Genomic DNA, 23,327 nt, shown 5'->3' with positions numbered 1-23,327 from the left:
GGAACCTTTGTGTAACCGAAATGTCAGACACGTTGTACTTGTGTTCGCACTAAAATGTCGACCTAGTTAAGCAGTAAAACTACCCTGGCTGTAGGTGTGGGAGTCCTCTCACTTATATTCGTGTATCGCTGGCTCGTATTAATGAAGGCGCCTGTTTTTTCGGCAACGTAGCAGCATAGCGAGGCACTTTGTACACCGAAATCAGCATTGTTTAGGCTATGCAAAAGGTGTGCGACGAGCAAGGGACAAGGGAAAATCAAACCGATGTGCACTTAAGATGACTAAAACCACCAGGAAGGCGATGACAGACATTTATATTGGAATACACGATCATCATTAATATTTAGACGAAGTGGAAAAAAAGTACTTGTTGTTTGCCACCGCTTAAACACCCCACATGTCGCACGTGTCGCAGCCGTCGTGTGATTGGGCGATGGACCAACCGGCCAAGCTCAAGGAATGAACTATATGAGTAGGAAACGATTTACGCTGGCCTGAAGCAACCAATGTGCAAATAGCATGTTTTTATGGGTCGCCGGGAAGCCGCAATCGGAGATGTACTAGTTAATTTCGTCGTTTTTGTTTCTCTGGAAAAGACAGGAGAACCGAAAATTGAAGCCAGAAAAGATTCTGACGTAGAAAGCGAGAAACGTACTCAGATTAAGATGGTCTCGTGGCAGCGGAATAATTTGTATATGGAGGCGGGAAAGAATATTGTATAGACAAAGGCAGTAAAATAAACGCACAGTTCGAACAGTTGGAAGCAGTGACTCATTGGTCGTCTGGCGGTGGGAGTACGCTGGTGAGCTTTTGCTCGGTTGTGCATACCAGTGGATATTACAGGGTGACAGCAGTGAAGAAAGGCTCCCGGCTACGACCTCAAGTCAACTACGAGTAACAACATAAACTACAGCCACGAGACAATCAGGCGAAGCTACCGCATCTACTGAGACCAACGTTCACGTGTCGCAGGAGCGCATCAGCCTTCTAGTATTGCTGTAGGGAAACTGGCCGCTGGGCCAAACAGGCGGCTGCACGTGCCAAAGGGATTTCGGCTGAGGCTGGGCCTGGGTGGACCTGGACCGATTCCTCCGGGTAGACTTGGAACGGCGCCTGCGTGGGTGCACCATTTCTTCTCCGTGGGGGCTAGCCTTGTGGGGCGGCATTTTGATTCGTCGCACTTGCAGCAGCCTTTCGCAGACGCACGCAGCGGAGGCGAGTAACAGGCCCAGGAACCACATCCAGAAAGACGCCTTGCAGTTGGCCAGGGTTAGGGGCCGTGTTGGCTCCGGTGCTGGCATGGGTTCTCCGTGGAAGTAAGCCTTCTTCAGACGGTCGATGAGGCCGTGGGACCAAAGCTGGAGGATCCTGCGAATTGGCGAAAGCTTGCGTTATGGTACGGGGAGGCATCAGCGAAACACAATTGGATATTTTGCGATAAATGGACGTTTATTTGACCAAGTGGCTCGATCGTGATAGGATTGTCAGTCATACGCGAACTCCGTTAGTGCTTCTCAATTGTGATCACCTACGGAGCTCTATTTCTACCCGTACGTATTGTTTTTATCTGCAAACTACGGGCTCATCATTCTATCTGCAGGTATTGCACTTAAAGGGTGCTCAATTGCGACCGTTTTTTTCACAGACGTTGCGCATGCGAGCGAGTCAACGCAGTCGCTACTTCCGTTGTCACAGCCACGGGATGCCGGACTGAGGATACTTTCCATGGGCGGCTGCCCTGCCAGCAGCACCTGTTGTTGATTAAAGATTTTATTCAGTCATTCACATTAACACGGAGATAGGCAGAGCTTCGTGTATCTCTTCACCGACAAAAATACCGAACACACGGAAAACTTCCCCCACATGAAAACAAAAAAGCAGGAGCTGTGCACCCTGCTTATTCGCACATTATCGACAAAAAAAGGGCCGTTATTTCAACAACTACAAAGTGGCCCTGAATACGATGCCTCGAGGAAAAAAGAAGGCAGGGGAGGCGAATATTTGTAGTCTTCCGTTACGGGTGGCGATTTTTCGCTCCAATCTACCACCACGATAGAAATTGCGCACTAGCGGACCCATTTGCACTTCGCCTGCTACTTGTGCCCTAAGCGAAGCTGCAACACAGAGAAATAAACTATTCGTACTCCGAGGGAAAGCTTATGCCGCTTTACCAGTATTGTCATTTTTGTCCCCTGGATACGACGAATGGTGGATATTTTGCGTAGAAAAGCTTGTGCTAAGACATTAAACGATAACACAGCAGAGGCACTGCTCCCGAGACAGCGATATACCGTCCGCAGGTGAGTACAATCCCGGCACGTCCTGTAGGCACACATCACCGTATACTGGTTCGCTTGTACCGCTCCTTCTGTTCTTTTTAACAATTGCTGAAGAACTGTTCTGTTCAGCCTGAGTAGCCTAGAATGAGAATCGCGGGTTTTGTAGCTGGCGGCCTGGGTTCGAGCCCGAGAGACGCAAATTTTTTCGTCGACCTGTGATTTTTTTACTCTGGCGCGCCACATCTACCCGTTTTTATGAACGTTCTCCACCGCACCACGGAAGATCCGGGCTTGTACCTATCTTGGAACGGAATATAGCCCCACGACGGCTAACCTGCGCCCAAGCGACACAGCTGCCAGAAGCCTTACTTGCGGTCAAAGTGCGGCAGCAGGGGGCTTCCCTTTCCGAGCGCCAGGCACCAGCGAGACGCGGCCATCGAGGTGCGGGCCACCGCCAGTCCCTGCAGACGTTGCTCGCGAATGCGCGCCCCGCCGAAGGCTGCCTCGGCCATCCAGGCGAACTTCCGACGCTGTACTTTGGCTAAGAGGTCGTCCACGGACGTGCTGGCTCGCACCACGCGCACGAGACGACGGCGCCAGAGAAAATCGTACGCAGGACGTTTCTGCAAGGGGAGGAAGATGAGAATAATGCAAATTTTCTTTGCAACTTTGTCAACGACAATTGAACGCACAGTAAACCGCGCGTCAAAATCGCACCTACAAAACACTACACGCAAGGACAGTGCCACGGATAAAACACCACAGCGACCGAACAGACAGCACGCGAGCCACAAAGCAGCGCAGAGGGATACAGGGCGCGACAGAACACCGCAGTGACGAAACATCATCTCTACAAAACAGAGCAGCGACAATACAGCTAGTACTGTGAGAGCATGCCCGCAAAACCTCGTAGCTGGAATCATGAGAGCGAATGGTGCTCCCATTTTCGGCCACCAAAAGCGTTCGTGCATGTTACGCGCAGTAGAACGCTGCCCCATGAAGCAGTATGAAAGGAACACGGTGCTTGTGCTTGATGCACCTTAGAATTCTAAAAAAATGGCCGCGTATCTGGTTCTTTCGTTGCAAATGTCGTCGAAAGACGATAGTCGACTGGTGCCCCTGGCAAGTAAATGCCTCTCTTCACTTTCCCGCTCACCTCTCACGCTGTTCCTCTTCCGTCTCGTTCATCCCAAGAGAAAACGCTAGAGTTTGCCTCAAGTCAATTTATATTTACCGCGTTGCAGTGCTACAAGTCGGCTGCTGCGATGCCAGCGCTGCCTTATGGCAGAGACGCGCGTGAATGGAGGCGCCCTGCTACAACATTTATGGAACCACGTTGCCCTACTCAACGGGTGTTCCAAGTGGAACGTGGAACCTATCTAGTGGATCCTTTCGTTGCTGTGGCCGTTTGATTGTTTAAATTCCGCCAGGTAGCGCGGGCAACAGCACGCGACTGTTTTCCGCAGTTATTGTAGTATTTCATTTGCTATCGCTAAAACCAAGAAGTCGTGATTTTTTAAAAAAAAGAAACACTGCAATTATCACACATGTATTGGTTTTCTGCCTTATATTTGCTTATGTTTGGTCGTGTTCAACAATGTTGACAAGTATGAACAGTAACACCGGACTTAGACGTTCAGATTTGGCTGTGGGTATATAAGACGATTGCGCAGTTTCTGTTTCACTTCGGTCGGGCTGAATCGAGGGACAGACAGACAGACAGACAGACAGACATAAATACAGACAGTCCAAAATTTGTGCGTTTAAGTAGCCCAAGGAACAGTATCGTCTTTAAAACCTTCCGAAGCTTTGTATTGTTTGCCACATGCTGGTGGGTGCGTATGTATAGGACCTGTCGGTTTAACTTGAGACAGTTGCATTGTAATGGTTACTTTGTCCCCCCTTGGGCCTTAATTTGAAACAACTGAACAAAGAGCTGGAGGATATTCTGAAGGCGAGACGGAAAAAAATGTTAAGCGCCTGATCACCCATTTACCGGGGCGCAGACACGCTTCAGTTATCCGTGATAGTATAATGGCACTTTTCCATTCATAGGGACCTAGCCTTTGGTAGCTCACTGAGCTCCATTCCTGCCACGGAAGCCATTTTTTTACGGAGAAAACGCAAGAAATGTTAAACCTGAAATTTAGCTCTACACTAAGGTAATATGAACACTACTAAAACCAGAGCTAACATTCTGTTAACAGCAGGTTAGCATTGAAGTAATACGACGAAAGAAAACTAAACGTCCCACTACAACCGCCCAGTCACGTTTCTTGGCGGAGGCTTAGGTCGCCGGCCAATTGCACAGCCTGCAAATCGCACAAAGGTTCTGTGACGTCACTGCGAAATTGCCGGAAAGTGGACGGGGTGTCGCCACGGCTTCATACGGCTGTTTTTATAATTTGTTCGAGGTTTGCGATAAATCTGGTATTGTTGTTATCTGGTAAACGCACTCGGTTTTAATAAACCAAACTTGTATTTTGCCTTCATGGGCCCTTACAAATTATTCCTTATGCTGTGTTTGAAGGCTGCTCGGGTTTTGTCCCTCGGATTTTGTCCGTCTTGCAGCGATGGATGTCGTCATTGAGATGCCGCTACCAGTACACCAAAAAGGCCCTGCTAGTTTGAGCTCCACGTATACGCCTTATTAACTATAGCTGTTAAGTATAAGTACAGCTATACTAATCAGAAGGGATGGACGAGGAGGGTCACATCTCCCGAGAAACTGTTGTGTAAGGGTGGTTGAACACCGACTGCCTTTTTGATGCCTCGTGTAAAAGCAGAATGCAAGGGCTGCCCCCATGGTCTGTATTAACGGGCATCCGCGAAGTCGTCGCTACAGCGTTTGGCTCACGCAACCAGCCAGAAGTACCTGGCAAAGAGACCTAATTGTGTTAGATTGAATAAGATCAGTAACCCCACAAAAATTGGAGTTGGCTCTTTTCCTCCGCAATTGTTCTCGTGCTATGACGAACAGAAATGTAAGCTAGCATGGTACTGCCAAACTCCAGTCGTTATGAAGCTCGCACAGTATCTGTGAACAGTTGTTTTCTGGCGTTCTTCGCGGGAGAAAAGCGCAAAATTACGATCGTAGTGGGCACACTTTGAATGTTTCCCAGCTGGCGATACTCACAAGCACTTCGAAGGGCAAAGAGCCATTCTTGACAAGAACAATGGTGCTGGGTCGGCGTTGCACCAGCACATCCAGGGAGTACACCGGTTCCTCCAGTGTTGCCAAACTGAAAGCAGTGAGGCGGCCGCAGTACACTGTGCTCATCACGAGACACACCACGTACCAGCAACCCAGCAGCGGCCGTGGCCCGCTCTCTGGAGGACAGTCTGGAAGCGAGACCGAAAAAATGTCAAATGCCGCACAACACATTTACCGTTGCGCGAAAATGCGGCATAAGGCGCCAATTATTATCGATTATACAATTGACACCGTTTTGTTTGTAGGGATCTTGCTTCCCTTCCGTCAATACTAAAACAGAAATTTTCTGTGGTAGAGGGAAAAATTTATGTTGAACGCTGAGAAAGTTGAATGTCGAACACGCACGCGGTAATAACGTGTTTTTTTTTTTTTCTATTTGCGTTCCACACTAGCGTCTGCGGCACTTTTAGACACTGTACCCGCCACGGTGGTTCAGTGGCTAAGGTGTTACGCTTCTGAGCACGAGGACACGGGTTCGATACCCGGCCGCGGCGGTCGCTTTTCTGATGGAGGCGAAAAGCAAAAACGCCCGTCTGTACGAGATTTCGGCGCCCGTGAAAGATTCCCAGGTGGTCAAAATTATTCCGGAGCCCTCCACTACGGCGCGCCTCATCGCCTGCGTTGCGTCGGCGCGTTAAACCCTACAATCAATCAATCAATAAATCAATCAATCACTCAATGAATCAATAAATCACTCAATCAATCAATCACTCAATGATTGAGTGATTGAGTCAATCAATCAATAAATCACTCAATCAATCAATCACTCAATGATGGAGTGATTGAGTCAATCAATCAATCAATCGATCAACTGATCAATCAATCAATCGATCGATCGATCGATCGATAAATCATTAAATAAATTAATCAATCAATCCATCAATCAATCGACCAATCAGTCAATCAATCGATCAATCAACTTTTTGGCACTGTGTCGACACTGAAAGAGGGAAGTTGCAAGATCTTCGTGTTAGCATTTCGAAACTAAAGTACAAACACAATCGCTTGCTAGTATGAAGAATATATATATCTAACGCTAACAGGACCAACATATTTGTTCTGGTTCAACACACTCTTTCTACTAAAATATGTCCACTATCTAAGAAATTTAACACTAGCTTGATCTGTAGGTACCAATTCGCACCGCCTGCAAAAGCTGTTTTTCGTATTTCTTTATTATCGAATGCTTGATCCTGGACAAAATATCTAGTACATTCAGCTGCAGTGCTTCATTTGCCAATTTCTATTTTGTTTAAATGTGCTTAATTTCAGCAAACGCATGAAAATATGTAATATTGTGTATATGTGTACATTGAAGACGATATACGCTCGTAGGTATATGTATATATATGAGTATATTTCGCTTCTGACGAGATCTTCATTTGTTGGTCTGAATAAATTATGCTATTGCTGAATTGTTATGATGTGATGCGGGTATTCCATGGGCGTGCTACTAGCAGAGGTGCCATGGGCGCTGACGATGTGTTCCACCCCAAAATGTAACCGGTTTTTGGAAAATAAACGCGAAACTTGAACATGCAACTTGAAAAATGGATCTGCTGTGCGATACCAATGTCTACACGGTTGACAAGAAAAACACGAGTCAACGGCGAGCCCCTGAGAATTATTTGCGTTTATCCTCCCTTCCTAATCATGGCTGCATCAACTTATCTCGCGCAAAAAAATTGTTGTAATACGTACCCTGCTTTCGGTTTACGTTACTCCTACCTTTGAAGTAACACCTATGTTTTGTCGTTAAACTGTCTTCGTTTAGGGAGCCTTTTTTTCTGTGAGACGGTGTCGGCACGGGAAAACATCGGCTTTTCGTGTGGAATGAATGTGAAAGCATGTGGTTATTTGTTAGAGTTTTAAACTGCTCGAGTTTAAGGTGATTAGGCGAACAATATTGTCACTAGAAGAAGGCGCATAGGTCAGTAGCGCACATCCCCATGCACACGAGGTAGAAGTAGTTGTGTGCGGGGCGAAGCCAGCGTGGCCTCTGTCAAGGACGACATGTAAATAGTACTGCGAATACATCATTCGGCCATCTCATGCTTTATGTCTTTTTTCACGCCGCCTCGTAACAATACTATCCCCCTTACCTTGCCTGTGAAGCGACTGAAGCGCAAGTGTTCCTGCTGATAGCATACTCTGGCTGCTTGATGACGAGTCGGGTGAACCAAGCAACGAGGCACGGGCTACGTTGAAGGAGAAGAGCAAAGTTGTCACCAACAACATTGCAGCCAGCATCAGGCACCACACCTGGGCAGCAGAAAACGTGACTATTTAATGCGAAAGCCTTGGTAAATGAGCCCAACATACAAAAGCGCAGTGTTAACGACATTCGCGCAGTTCGTGGTCTGGGAAATATTGGAACAAGGGATACGCGCTGCGGCTTCCGGCTTTTGTCTGTATAACGCGCCGCTCGTGAGGTGCTACGTTCGTCCTTCCACAAGCAGCTAGAGGCATAGGATACTTTAGAGGTGAGGAGATCTGCTGAAGGATGGGTAAAAATGCAATGCATTTCATAAACCTGACAGCATTTTCATGTGCGTCCCGTAGTCGTGAACTGCACACGACGGGGCGTGCAGATAAGGCGAAGTGCGTTTAGTGTCACGATTTGTTGCCGCACCTTTGGAAGCAGTCTCTCAACAAACGGTGAGTGCACCAAGAAGAATAATGAGGAAAAAAAACTTCAACTAACAAATTGATAACGCTAGAAACGAACCATTCCTGCCCCACCATAACTAAAGGAGCGAAGTAAAGATATATGGAAGGGAATGTGCAAAAAATACGGTAGAGAAACCGCTGCTTATCTGTGGGTAAAAACGTAAAAATTATACCGCCACATTTTCCTTCTAAATATTACACAACATAAGCGGTACCAGGTGATAGTAGGCTTCCATTCTACTTAAAAATTCAAGATTACTGATAACATTACCTACAGATGAGGACTACGAGCACAAAAGTTCAACCATTACCTCACAACGTGCACAATTTACGAGAAAGAAACGCGATGGACAAAGCTAATTATTTAAAACAGGCTTACCAAAGTCCGAACAGGGAATTATCAAAACCAAAGTATATGCAGTAAAAGCTCGTTATATCGAACTAGAAGGGGACCACAAAATTATTCTAATAAAGCGGAGGTTGAATTAGCACGCGGGAGCTAGAATCAATGAACATCGCTCAACACTGCGCGGGCAGTACACAAACATGCCAATTCTGGACTCGTCCTCTCGAATTGGCCCTTTTTACACGTTTGTGGCAGGTGATTTCGTAAATAATGTTCATGGTTCTCGAACAGCGAATAAAATAATTTATGAGTCAGTTGTACGCCAGAAACAGGCACCGACATGCGTTAACAAGACCAGCGAGCCGTAATGTCGGAAAAATGACGCCGTTTATGCCCGAGAAAACATTGTTATTTACATGGCAGGGTCGAGACAGGGTGGATTTGCAGCACATTGTAATAAATCTGGACCGACTTCTAATGCGTGGAGCGACGGCAACCACACGGTCCCAGTTCGAATTAACCGTTCTGGATGCCGACGCGTTCGAATTATCGGGAGTTTTCCCATTTGAAATATACAGGGCTGTGTCGGGACCAGGGTGTCAGTTCGAATTAACTGTAGTTTCTAATTAACTGAGTTCGAATTAACAAGCTTTTACTGTATTGACATATAAGAAAAAAATGATCATCAGTCTATTAACGATACGTAAGGTAAAAAATTGGGCTAGTTGGTTTTGCATGTTCGTAAACTGCGCTTGAGGTTACTAAGGACACACTTTTTTAAGGAAAACTAACGAACGAGGGATGAGGATGCGATCCCGGCCACGGCGGCCGCTTTTTTAATCAGGCGAAAAGAGAAAACACTCGCGTGCCGAAATTTCCGGGCTTTTTAGGCGTCCCCAGGTGGTCAAGATTAATCCGGAGCCCCCCAGTACGGCATGCCTCATAGCCCAAGTGTAGCGTCGGTGCTTTACACCTCACAATCAGTCAATATTGTTACAATAGAAGCGGAAGAAATGAAACTTGGAGAGGAGACGACGAAAACGAACTGACCGGCCGCGAGTGGTAAAGAGGAGGAAGACGTTGGTGCAGCGCGCTACTCGGTACCACGTTCGTTAAAAGACCTCAGAAGTTTTTTGGGCCTTTGTTCCTATTTTCGACGTTTTATTAAGGATTTCGCCCAACTTTCTCACCCCCTGAATTGCCTGCTACAGAAAGACACCCCTTTTGTGTGGACGCCAGAATGTGAAGCCGCCTTTCAGCAACTAAAGTTTTTACTTACTTCGAGCCCAGTTCTTCGCCACTTCAACCCAGCTGCTCCTACCGAACTTCACACCGACGCTAGTGGAGTCGGCGTTGGTGCCGTACTCGTCCAGCTCAATAGCGGCGCGCAGCACGTCATCGCTTATGCCAGCCGAACGTTAACGAAAGCCGAACGTAACTACACCGTTACTGAACTTGAGTGTCTAGCTGTGATCTTCGCCGTTCAAAAGTTTCGTCCATACCTGTGTGGGCGTCACTTCTCCATCATCACGGACCACCACTCACTATGCTGGCTCGTTGGCCTGCGGGACCCATCTGGTCGGCTCGCTCGCTGGGCATTGCGCTTACAAGAGTACGATTTCTCTGTGTCGTACAAGAGCAGACGCCGACACACTGACGCGGACTGCTTGTCACGCCTTCCTGCCCCGGCGCCTCCGTGTGACGACGATCACTTTGATGACTGTCTGGCATCTCTGTCGACTGCAATTCCCACCGCCTCCAACTTGAAGGAAGAACAACTGAAGGATAGTTCTTTAAAAACCATGTTTGATGCAGCGCAGCGAGCGCAGCCATCGTGCCCGTTTGTCGTGCGCGACGGCTTGTTGTTCAAGAGGAACTATTCGGTGGATGGCGCCCGCTTCCTTTTGGTTGTTCCAGCTAGCCTTCGCGCCGCCATTTTGCATGCTACGCACGACGACCCCACAGCGGGTCACCTTGGCTTTGTGCGCACACTACATCGGCTCAAACAGAATTTTTACTGGCCAGGAATGCGGCGATTTGCGAAGCAATACGTTGCCGGCTGCCTGCAATGCCAGCGTCATAAACGCCCCGGGAGCCCTTCGCCGGGACCTCTGCATCCCGTGACTCCACCTACGTCACCATTTGAACAAGTCGGAATAGATCTTGTTGGACCTCTACCGAAGTCCTCGACAGGTCACCGGTGGATTATCGTGTGCGTCGATTACTTGACCCGGTACGTCGAGACGGCCTCTCTCGTTGCAGCTACAGCTGAGGACGTCTCAGCCTTCCTTCTGCATTCCGTTATCCTTCGTCATGGCGCTCCGCGCGTTATCATCAGTGACCGCGGGCGACAGTTTACGGCAGACGTTTTAGAAGAACTATTGAGACTTTGTGGCTCTGTCTCTCGCCATAGCACTGCATACCATCCGCAAACTAATGGTCTGACGGAGCACACAAACCGCACGCTGACCAATATGCTATCAATGTATGTTACGTCCGACCACAAGAATTGGGACACTGTGCTACCATTCGTTCCGTACGCCTACAATACCGCCAAACACGAAATTACTGGCTATGCTCCGTTTTTCCTACTGTATGTCCGTGCTCCACGTACATTTCTCGACAGAATCTTGCCCTTCTCACCACATCACCACCTTTCTCTCGCCCAAACTTCGTGCCGTGCTGAAGAGGCGCGCCGGCTCTCCCGTATTCGTACTCTGAGCTCGCAAGCTCGTACCAAGGCTCGCTACGATGACCGACATCCTCCCGTCGCTTTCACTCCGGGTGAAAAAGTTTGGTTATGGACTCCGGTGCGCAAGAAAGGACTGCACCAAAAATTCCTCTCCACTTACTCCGGACCGTTCGTGGTGCTCTGCCGCTTCAACGATGTCAACTATGTCGTCGCCAAAGTCACGTCTAATGGTCGCCGCTCGAGCAGGACACAGGTCGTGCATGTAGCTCGCCTGAAACGCTGTCACTCTCGCACCCCTTAACTCGCTCGGCGAGCTTCGTCTGCCCCGGGGGAAAATGTTACGATAGAAGCGGAAGAAACGAAACTTGGAGAGGAGACGACGAAAACGAACTGATCGGCCGCGAGTGGTAAAGAGGAGGAAGACGTTGGTGCAGCGCGCTACTCGCTCTGTGCTCACCGCTCCCCGCCTACGAGTTCCCTGCGCACTGGTCGCCCCATTTAATAAAGCCCATCTCATTCCCTACGACCGTGTCAATTGGTGGAGGTGCTGGGTATCGACACCCCCTGGAAACAACCGATGACTCTTGACGAAGCCTCGAACTGCTGAGATCTTTTGCAAGTCGGGCCGAATACCGTCCTTGTCGACGAGAAACCCGAACACGATTGCTTGACGTTCTGCGAAATGACACTTCTTTGAATTCAAAACCAACCCGGCTTTTTGAATCCTGTCGAGAACAATTCCAAGGCGTTGGTTATGCTCGCTAAACGTCGTGCCATAGATTATGATGTCGTCCAAATAGCACATACATATCTCCCATTTAAGGCCGCGCAAAATGGCGTCCATAAACCTTTCAAACGTCGCAGGCGCATTGCAAAGCCCAAAAGGCATGACGTTGAATTCGAATAGGCCATCTGGTGTCACGAAGGCTGTTTTTTCTTTGTCGGATGGGTGCACCGGAATTTGCCAATATCCTGACCTGAGATCGAGAGAGGAGAAATATGAAGCGGAATGAAGGCAGTCGATAGCGTCATCGATGCGCGGCAGGGGATATGCGTCCTTTTTGGTGACAGCATTGAGACGACGATAGTCGACACAAAATCGCCATGAGTTATCTGTTTTCTTGACCAAGATCACGGGTGTGGCCCAGGGGCTTGAGGACTCGCGGATCACCCCTTTGCTTAGCATCTCTTGCGCCTGGTCATTGACTATTTTTCGTTCGGAAGGCGACACTCGATATGGCTTCTGGCGTATAGGGGTCGCATCGCCGGTGTTGATTCGATGCTGTAGCCGGGAGGCAGGAACGGAAAAGGAATGATCGCCCTGGGCAAAGTCGAAAGTGGAGGCATAAGGAGCAAGCGTTTTCAGTAGTTCGCACTGTTCGACGGACGAAAGGGAGTTGTTGATCATGCGCTTAAAGGCGGCGGTATAGTCAGGTTTTTCTGTCGTGGCATGGTCGGGGTTGTGATTCACCGCTTGAATGGCGACGTTGACTTGTTCGTCGAAGCTGGCTATCTTGAATCCACAAGGAAGGACTACTGGCTCACTGGATGCATTTACCGTCCACACATGACTACGTCCGTCTGTGGCCTCGACCAGAGCTCGGGGCACCAAAATATTTTTCTTGACCATGTTGTTCGCATCGCCTTCAATTAAAATAGTGCAGCTTTTCGAACGAAAACGAGCAGAGTTCACCGGAATAAACGAAGCTGCCATAGCTGGTAACAGGGTGTCTTCAGCAACTGAAAGCACACCGGCGCTGGTCTCGCTGGGATCGTGAATTGGTGTGGGCAGAATTTCACTCCGGAAAGAAATCTCTCCAGTACCACAGTCGAGCGTAGCTCCGCTGTCGCGTAGGAAATCTATACCCAAAATAACATCATGGGTAGCTTGCGTCAGCACAATAAACTCCGTCCGGAATGCCTCTTCACCATGCGTAACTGTCGCGGAACAAACGCCGATAGCGCGCAGATGCTCGCCCCCGACACCGCGGAAATGAACGTTGCGATCACACGCAAACATAACTTTATGTCCAAGACGATTCTTGAAAGAAAGACTCATAACCGAAACTGCGGCACCAGTGTCCACTAAAACTAACGTTTCTACACCATTCACACTAACGATCACTTTGTTTTTTGGCATTATCACAGGTGGGGGAATTGGTGAAAGCGACCGTCTCGCGACCTCACCCCCGTGGGTCGCAGAAGCTATTTTCCCAGCGTCGGCGATCCTCGCCTCCCCCGCGGCGAGGGTGATCGGGCTTGGTGCGTACGTGGAGGAGAGAAGCTGCGGTCGGACGCGGGCGAGTCGTGGCGCATGTTGCTTGAGTGGCTGGACCGGTAGAAAGTGGAAGTCGGTATAGTCGTGTCGTAAGGCGGGTTGTTGCGCATTACCGTAGGTGGTCTCGAGAAGTGTCCTTGAGGCTGCCGTAGGCGATAGGGACAAAATCGGGATATATGACCGGGGAGGTCGCAGTTATAACAAACAGGAGGCGGTCGGGGCGCAACATATCCTTGGTAGGGTCGCCTGTGATCATCAGGAGGTCGGCGCGGAGGGTCACTATTGGACGAAGCAAACCTCCGAAACGGGGACCGATTAGCCCGGGCTCCAGAGCGTTCATTCCGAAAAGTGGTTGGCCGACACCTCGAACTGTCCTCACACCAGGGCATCGGAGGCTCTTCTGGTGACTCTTGCAATGCACACTGATGGTAGACGGGGCGGACTGGAGCGGGACAATGATGGCAGGGCGAGTCGCGGCAGACGCTTTGCTGGCCAAGCTCTTCTCTGATAACTCTGCGAACCAGTGACGCGATATCTTCGGAAGGGTTCGAATTGAAGTCCACAGTCGCTACGGTGGTGACGTTTGCTAGACGACCGAACTTGGGAGCAATTCGCCGCATCTTCAGTGCCTCAAACGCCCTGCAGTGGCGAATCACGTCCTGTGCAGTCACAAGATCTTCCTTCGTTATTAAAAAGTTGTACGCGTCCTGAGCAATTCCTTTGAGCAGGTGACCCACCTGGTCCTCATCGGACATGCTACGGTTAACCAGGCGGCACAGCTGGAGCACTTCTTCGATGTAGGTTGTGCAGGTTTCTCCAGGAACCTGGGCTTGTTGCGCGAGAGTTTGCTCAGCCTTTTTCTTTTTAGCGCCTGAATCCCCGAAAGACCTCTTAATCTCGGTAACAAAGTTATCCCACGTAGTCAACTTTTCCTCGTTGTTTTCGCTCCACACAAGGGCGGTTTTATCGAGAGAGAAGGGCACGTTGGCGAGCTGTGACGCCGGGTCCCAGTGGTTGTACTTGCTCACCCTTTCATAATGTTTCAGCCAATCTTCTACGTCCTCATCCGGAGCCCCCAAAAACTTGCGCGGTTCCCTCGGGTAGGGCCAGGTGCTCACCCTTGATGGTAAAATGGCGCCGAACATGGATTTGTAAGCAATTGCAGTCTGCCTGTGACCCTCTCGTTATCTTCACCCTGGGACTGAGCAACGGCGCCAGGTCTCTTTGTGGTCAGCCGGCTGGCGTGTGATGGCCGTCGTCATGCCGGGCTTACTACCAGAAGTCGTCCAAGAACCCAGCGGGAGAGTGAAGGGGCTAATAATTGTGAAGCCCATCGTGTACGGCAACGTTGCCCGTTATTTCGGCAAGAAGCGCGAGGAAGATGGACATACTCACCAGTGGACCGTCTACGTGAAGCCGTACAAGAATGAGGACATGTCGACCTATGTCAAGAAGGTGCACTTCAAGCTGCACGAAAGCTACCCAATCCAGAACCGGGTGGTGACGAAGCCTCCATACGAAGTGACGGAAACAGGCTGGGGTGAATTTGAAATCGTCATCAAAATATACTTTGTGGACACAACAGAAAGGCCGGTCAGTTCGTTTTCGTCGTCTCCTCTCCAAGTTTCGTTTCTTCTGCTTCTATCGTAACAATATTCAATAAGCCGTAAAATAACCACAAGTGTATTTTACCCGGCGCCTGGCAGAACAGGCTTGTTGTATTTGTATTACTGACAAAACACAAGAGGCATCCGGTCGGCCGCACGTTGGAAGAAACAAGTTTCGCCGTGCACTTTGTTGTAGCCCACATGTGTCAATTCACAAGCCTTGTGCGGGCATGCTTGTTTGCGCAATGATTACAGCGAATACACGCAAAGTGTACGTGCCCGATGAAACAAAGCCCACAATGTGTCAGGCAAAACGTACAGACAAGGGGAAAGGCCTAAGCACGGTCCACAGCCCCGGCTCGCTGATCCCTCGCCAGTAGACAAACGTCACAGCATCGTCGAGAATGAACGAGGTGAAGTCCACGAGTGCACCACGGGCTGCCGTCCACGAAAGGTCGCCAGCCGCCACGTCGGCCGCCTGCATGCCACGTGCCCGGAATTAGTTGGACAGGCTTTGGCAATGAACAAACTGTAGGAATACTAAGATTTAAACATCATCGCAACTGAGGCTCGTTGAAATTGGATAACATTGGAAAACCTGCGCTTCACTCAAACTATGGCCAAACTAGCAACAGTCTTTCGTCGAATGGAGTAAGCATTCCCGGAGGGGAAACGTTCCTTCCAAGCCTCTTGCGGGAAACTGCTCTTCCGGATTTCAATCTTCCTGCGGGTAGTCTTGTACTTTGTGCCGCAGCAGCATGTATTTGGTTACCTTTCTCCAAATGCTGCCATTCTTTGATTCTTTTTGCCGGCAAAAGTTTTCGGCAAAGCGTTTCTACATCCACTGTCTTGGCGCTGTTTGGACAGAATGTGTCTGTACCAACCTGTTCATTGGACAACGTATTGTTTAGTCGACATGGGAGCTTCAGTATCTGCTTATGTGGCGTGTGGCCATTGTTTTGCTGGGCACTCAACATGGAGTATTAGCATGCTCACACAACTGCAGTATGGTGATCGCTGTGATAACATACAATTTCATTTTATTTCATTTCATTCATTATACCCTTAAAAGCCCGAAGGCATTACATAAGGAGGGGGGCCATGAAACAGTGTTTGCAGAGATACAAATGAACCTAAATATTGTTAAAACACAAAAAACATGCAAAAAAATAACAGCATCAGAACACCAGATTTCGAAACATTGGCTAAGGTAGGAACATCGGAAAACAAGTGTTACATAATTTTACAGAGTTAACAATAGGTCGAAGCAGCACACAATGATTAAGTTGAACAATACATCTCGCACAAAATATGTGTTACAGCAGTATAGAACTTGAAGGTTAACCTTGAGTGGACATATTTGTTTCTAGTTTATCTTTAAAACTTTTATTATCAGTGCATGTGGAGATGTCGTCGGGTAACGCGTTCCTTAGTGTTACAACGTTAGGAAAAAAGGATGAGCTAAATGCTGATGTATTGCCGGTAATTTGTTTTTATGTATTAATGAGCTCCGAAATGTTTGAAAACTTGATTTGAGTAGTAGTGATGCGCTTTAGGTAACGTGATGTGGGGTTCTTCAACATGTATCGGAGATGGCGTCCACAAATGTCCTCATTTTTGTGTCCACGGGAAAAGCACAGCCAGAGCAAAGAATTCCGACAGCTAAAAAAAACTGCTCGACGGCTTTACATTTCGAATGATCGGGATGCGGCGAGTAGTCATTACTGTCTCAGACCCACTTACGTTATTGGTGCCTCAAAGATACTGGCTCACGTACAGTGAATGTACGCGTCCCTTAGCTCGACCAGATTTAGGAGAAATCCCCAAGGTGGAGAAAATTTCTGCAAAGGAAAGTTTGACATCCACCTGGATGCCGCCGCAGGGCTACAAAGGAAAGCCATACAGCTTCCTCAGGAACTTCGCATTTGAAGAAAACTTGAAGAAATGAAATGCGAAGTTTCTAAGGAAGCTGTATAGCTTCCTTTGTAGCAGTGCGGCTGCATTCAGGTGGTTGTCAAACTTTCCTTTGCAATCCCTTACCTCTCTGGCGACGTCGCCTATGACGCCGACAGGTGTGCCATTGAACAGCTCCGCGAAGTAATAGTGATGCTGTGGCTCTCTGCTCTGGTACCTGCGAGGGAGTGTGGGGTCAGTGATACTGTCTGGTGGTTAAAAACATTAGTTTCCATGCACGCGCCATCAGGTGTTCCGTTAGGCAGGTGCCAATAACTGCGATTACGTATATGGACGACGCAATTGTGCTAGCGATTGTGCAGTGAATAGGATGGATTACCAGCTTCTTGGTATAGGCTGGAGAAGCAAAACAATTAAAACAGTATAATGGGAGCCAGCGAGAAGAAATAAAAGAGAAAACTACACTCTCCTAGTCTGGTTTTGTCGTTCATTGTGACGACGGAGCCCTAACCCATGCAACGGCCGTTCTGGACGCGCTTGCGGGCTGCGGGCTCGCGCTCGCCGCCTTTACGGCCTCAGCACCCGCCACGATTACGAAACAGCTCCTTCTATACAGTAAGGGCGTCGCGCGCCAACCCTTCGTAGGGTGCACGTAAGCTCGCATCGAGGTGCCCCAACACTACAAAGCACGTTGCACTGCGAACGCATTACTCCTATTGATTGCTTATTTTGCGCGTCGCTCCTGTTATTCGCTTCTCCCTGTTTTATGAAGCGATGGAGGTAGTACAGGCACATGTTGGGACAATGTAGCTTTTTTGTTTCGCACAAGTCTGAACGAAAACGGGTCGCGTAAAGACGCAGAAGTAGTCTGTTGCCTACGCACCGCATTTGGGCCGCAGTTAGTTCTTCGACACATTTGTTGTTTCTGCGCCTGCCGACGTTTTCAAAGTGACTGCGTGTGTGATTGGTGCTTCTGGTGCAGCGTCCGCACAGCGCAGACATGGTGTAATCTTGTGTGCCTTTTTTGCAAGTCGCGGTCAGGGACGACTGCTGGCGTGGCGTTTCGCGGAATTCCTTCCGATGCGGAAGTATGCGCGAAGTGGGACATAAACAATTCCCGGGAAAGTCTCGTAGTTAATGACAAGTCTCGCTCCACCGCCGCTTGCAGCAAGCATGTTCTTTTGAGGGACTATGTCAGATGATGCAAAATAACTAGTCGCGTTTTCCCGAATGAAAGGGTAACAGTCCTGGAATACAGGTTCTAAAAGATGCCCAAATGCAGTTCGAGTTTCCCGTACGACGGTGTAAGAGCGGTTCGAGCCTGTAAATATTGCGGATATTCGGAACTATGGTTCGCGTCCCGCGCAAGCCATCGCAACGGCAGGGAAGCCGCTGGCGAAAGGTTAGCGCGGAGCGCCCCCAGAAAGCTGCGGCGATAGGCAGAAACAGCCACCCTTGCGCAGGCACGAGGGCGCCGACCGGCCTTGAAAATGCCTAGAGGGGACAAGCACGACACCCAGAATTGAAATGGCACAGATCAGTCAGGCGGCTTAAATCCAAAAGTTATCAAGCGTGACATGTCACCGCATCGACGGCAGACCTACAGGAAATCAGTAAGTTATGTAAGCGTACGTTTCGGTTCGGCGACCAAATTACAAGAACTAATAGCACCCGAAAGATGCGCGCTGCAAGGAATGATCGATACTCTCAATGCCGAATTCAAATGATATTTTCAGACACCCCGTTCGGCCAGGATTCGGCCATTGGAAGCGATGTGGGCGGCCACAATAAGCAAATCACAAGTTTCCCTATATTTGGTTAGTAAGTACAGTTGACTGTGGATTCACTCACTCAGTCACAGGAAGTTAGTTTAGCATAGTGTAAAGGGGAGGGGGGGCTGCATAATTATGAGTAGTATGTGCAAATAGCAATTTACATGAGGCTTACGGTGCCCCTGAAAAAAAATGGTTGATCCCTCTTTCATAGGAATCGGTAAAACACGAAAGCGAGATATGCGTTCAAAGGATCAGTGGAATGTTTATTCTGCGTCGATGTGAACTTCTGCGTCGGTATTTATATTTCGTCGGTATGGCATCGTTAGGCGCATCAACTTTAGCCACTGGATTGCACGCGCCGGAGCATTGCGTAAACCCGAAAGAAACCACACGCGCTCTCAAACCATGCGAACGAAACCGAACTGCTTGCCAGGGGATCGTTTGGTGAACTCACGATACGCTGCAGTGAAATAGCATGATTTGCGGGGCTGTCTTGTGGGTGTGCTTGGTGAGCGACAGCCTGCTGGCGTGTCGCTTTCGGAAATGTGCGACCACTGCGTCCCTGCTCCGTGGAGTGTTCGGCTGACGGTTGCGTTGCAACGAGCTCAGTTGGCGCCAACTGTAAGCGCTCATTAGCAGGGTGATGCACTACTTCGCGTCACCTCTCCTAGGCGGCAGCACCATCGAAATGGAGGTGGTTATAAGAAAGATGTATGGCGCTTTCATATGGCTGTCTGCGCTTCAGCTCGTAGCGGAGTCGGTAAAGCGCCTGCCATTTCCCGTTGTGGCGACGGAGCACCGTGCTCGAATACTGGCGCAGCAGCGTGTTTCGGGCGATGACATTTCCGTGACGGATATGACGTCAATCAGATCTTGGTGGATCCCGGAATAAAACACTTTCGTGTTAAAAAGGATTACCTGAAGTTGAGGGAGTCGGCAATGTAGTTGAGGACGTCGAAAACGAAGCCGCTCCATCTCCATTCCGTTTTTGTGGCTGGCTTCTTTCGAACGGGAGTCGCCTACAGCAGGACAGTATGACAAAGTAAGGATTAAGGCAAGAAATACAGAGATACTGACATGATTTTTGTTTTTTTCAGTGGTAGCTGGTGATGTTAGAGTCACGTGAGCTTCCAATGTTCCCGCGCTTCATTAGAGAAAGGGGCAGTCCCATTAATAACGCGATCGTCAGCACCTGCGGCCGTTTGAGCTGATGCAACCGATAAAAGGCGTTTATTCAAATTGAGCGAACTTAAATTTGCTGCACTATTGAACTCATAGAACGAAATACGGGCAGCGCGTGGTCCCGGCAATGGGAAAACCGAAGGAAATGGGAAATGGGAAATGGGAAAACCGAATAGTAACCTCCAGATCTTGCAGCATTCTTTCTACATACATAACACGGAGGTCCTGTAGATCTTAGTGCTTTGCGTATTTTGCACATTTTTGCAAACAGCTAAGAGCATGGCACTTTAATATTAATTGATTGATAGGCTTTAATGAGAAAGAGGCAAGAAGCCCTGGCGGGGAAAAGGGAATAAGGGGTGGGGGTGGGGAGAGGGCTTACAGATTATTGAAAGGTGATAGTATTCAGTTCTTGTGTAGTGTTCTTGAGATAAAAAAAAACATATTGAAGGACAGTACAGTGAATGTGCACAAACGGGGCAACAGTTGCAGATCTTCCAGAGGACGCACTGAAGAAGGAACCGGCGCTCACGTAGACGATTGAGTTTGAAAGGAAATAAAAACACACTGGAAGGCACTACGGTGAATGTGCACAAACTTGTTGGACAACAGTTAGAGTTCTTCAAAAAAAGTGTCTAGCGTTCCGTCTAGACGGAACGCTAAAAACTGCTAAAGTTCCGTCCAGACTGAACGCCAAATCGAAACCAGCCGATTAGCCGCCATTTCTCGTCCTGGGATTTGGTGTAGCGGTTCCGCCGCTGTCTACGGACGCTGTAGTCCCTGGTTCTATTCTTGGAACTTCTTTTTTTTTTTTTGCTGTCGTGGTTAGCGTTTTGTAATAGTATACTTCACGCCCGCTTTGCAATTCACGCGATAAGACCAGTCGGTCTTGGTTTTTTACTCAAGCGGCCGAATCGCTCCCGCTCACTGGAGCCAAGGCCGACGTAGCCATCACCAGTTACGCCCGATCTCCTGTAATTATTACCGGTGATTAATAATTAACAGTGATTCTGGCTAGTCAGTGAGCAGAAGCGGTTTGGCCGGTTAGGTTAAAATCAAGACCGACTGCTCTCGCTGAAATATTGTGAAGCGGGCGTCGGGTGGCGGCTTTGAGATCCGTCCGGATCTGTATCATCTGTACTTATTAATAATGATTAATAATTATCAGTGATTCTGGCTAGTCGGTGAGCGGTAGCGGTTCGGCCGGTTAGGTAAAAATCAAGAAAGACTGCTCTCAACGCGAGTTGTGTTTCCTCTGGACGGAACTTCAGTGACAGTTGCCGCTCCGTCTGGACGGAACGCTAGACACAGCCTTCTTCAAAAGGGCACACTGAAGAATGGATCGTCGTTCACGTATCAGACAACCTTATAGAGACCACTGTGTAGTGAAAACCGCACAATTCCCTCAAGTAGGGTGGTGCCACTCCGAACTCTTAGTAAGTGTTCTTGCGCATCATTTGGGAGGGAATGGGAGGTGAGTAGTTGTTCTCGTCCTCTAACAATTAGTAGATTACTGCAGACTACAAGATGGGCTGGAGCTGAACTCACGCCGAGGGATACCACTCGGAGGGTTCTGTGTGCGAAGTCGTAGGGGTACGGCTCAAACAGCTTGCTCGGGTCGTCCACATGTCTCCAGCACACGCTGCCGTTGCCGGAGGACCACAGGGAGTACAATACTGCACCAGCCGTCTGCAAGTATAAATTTATAAAATAATAGAAATAAAACATAATAACATAAAGTATAAGAAAAGGCTGCGAATACTAGCGTGACAGAGAGTAGAAGTTGCGCAAGCACAATACGCTTTTATTAATTGTGAGAGAGTTGCAGATGACACTACCTCGTTTGGCGTCCCAGGGCAGGCGCTTATGACAGGGGAGGAAGGTGGAAGAAGCAAAGCCAACTGTTCGCCGTCTAATCCGGGAACGTGAAGCCGCTTCTTGCCGAGGGATGAAAGGACCAGCACCCAGCGAGCGCCATATCCCGTCAGGTGCTTCTTCTGGGGGGACAGAATGATTTCAACAAGGAGGGAAGGCTTTATGGGAAAATTTTGCACCAGATGCTCACCACCTGTTCATATTGTAGTCAATGTTAAGGCCGTGTTATGACTCCCTGGCGCGATGTTTGCGCGGGTCAGTCGCCCGCCGGTCGACCACCCCACCGCTTGTCGAGGGAAACGAAAGGAGGCCGACACGACGCTGCGGCGGCCACTGATTGACAGCGGCTTTTGAGCGGCGTTGAGTGTTGTTGCCCAAAAGGGATTAAGGAGCCGCCGCTCGTCCCCCGGCCTAAGCAACTGAACGCGTGTGCGCGTGAAAGCCCGGACGGCGACGACCGGACAATGGGACCCAGTGGCGGCGGCAGCACAGCGAAGAAGGCAGTGGCAATGGTCAAGCCATTAACCCTTCCCGGAGTGATTCCACGAACCTTGTTAGCTCCGTGGGAAGTACGTGTGAGAACCCCACCGTGGGAACCCAGCGCGCGGCGGACACCAAAAAGATACGAGGCGCTCGCGCGTCTTCCGTTCTTCACCTCTACTACAGCAACACCGACTAGATGCTCCTGACGAGTGGCAAGGGTGTGTGTGTGTGTGCCGTGCATCTGCCGACATACCTGAAAGGCGTGTCCCTACCCGAGGGCGGTGCTTCACAGCGAGGAACTTACACATCACCATTGGTCCGCATTGTTTTGTATGGGGATCCCCAACCTAGGGAACTAGGGATCGGGGGTCAACAAAAAGGGCGTGCTGCGGCCCGCCAGGATCTGTCTTCTGTCTTCATCTCGACAACTCACTGTAAAAATGTAAATAAACCCGTTGAGTTTGCTCTAAGCTCTCCCCTAGTCCTGGCTCGACGGAACGACGGCGACCGGCCCCGCTACCAGCAGACTGCGGTCGCAACAAGACGCAACAGCCGCCATATGAATTTGAAGAAAGCATGCTGCGCTTTTAACTTTGCTGACAGCGTCAGAAAACTGTTCGCTCCAAGGGTGATCTTTTGTAGCGCTCTTTAGTGAAAAAGTGAGAGGCTTGGCATTCTGAGCTGACAGATGTGAACGGTGTAGTCCCCAAACAGGTTATTTTTGAACTGGCCGAACGGCGACTTATCCATCAGAAAGATCTTTACGATTAGATATTTTATTCAAGCTTGGTTTTGGAAAATAGCCACGCAAAACGATGCATGTTGGTACGATGATTACGCACGAACGTAAAATCTTCTGACCAACACATCTCAGATGGAATGCAGTATTTTTTATAGTAGGATCGTTCTCCTAAAACTTTATTCCCGAACGTACTAGAGTATTCCTCGAACTAAGAATACGTATGTGGCAAATATACCCTATGAGCTTGTCGGTATGGTTAACAAGACATGG

The 23,327-nt window shown here is 49.1% G+C and overlaps 2 protein-coding genes across 2 annotated transcripts; one reads left to right on the top strand and one right to left on the bottom strand.

Moving 5' to 3' along the window:
- Window positions 1-361: 361 nt before the first annotated feature.
- Window positions 362-23,077, bottom strand: LOC144166754 (uncharacterized). The gene is made up of 9 exons (XM_077696244.1): window positions 21,796-23,077; window positions 21,506-21,646; window positions 19,694-19,794; window positions 17,127-17,217; window positions 15,406-15,564; window positions 7,596-7,755; window positions 5,416-5,621; window positions 2,649-2,902; window positions 362-1,368 (listed from the first exon to the last, which is right to left on the bottom strand). The coding sequence occupies exons 6-9, from the start codon at window positions 7,741-7,743 to the stop codon at window positions 960-962; spliced, it is 1,017 nt and encodes a 338-aa protein (XP_077552370.1). The 5' UTR covers window positions 7,744-7,755; window positions 15,406-15,564; window positions 17,127-17,217; window positions 19,694-19,794; window positions 21,506-21,646; window positions 21,796-23,077; the 3' UTR covers window positions 362-959.
- LOC144166816 (YEATS domain-containing protein 4-like) lies at window positions 14,612-18,009 on the top strand. Its single transcript, XM_077696306.1, has 2 exons — window positions 14,612-15,072; window positions 17,983-18,009. Exons 1-2 carry the CDS (start codon window positions 14,728-14,730, stop codon window positions 18,007-18,009), a joined length of 372 nt encoding a protein of 123 aa, XP_077552432.1. The 5' UTR covers window positions 14,612-14,727.
- Window positions 23,078-23,327: the final 250 nt, after the last annotated feature.

The sequence above is a fragment of the Haemaphysalis longicornis genome, unplaced genomic scaffold (genome assembly GCF_048455015.1).
Source record: "Haemaphysalis longicornis isolate Haplotype H1 unplaced genomic scaffold, Haemaphysalis longicornis Haplotype H1 scaffold_19, whole genome shotgun sequence".
Lineage (NCBI taxonomy): Eukaryota > Metazoa > Arthropoda > Arachnida > Ixodida > Ixodidae > Haemaphysalis > Haemaphysalis longicornis.
This window is presented reverse-complemented; position numbering and strand designations above follow the sequence as displayed.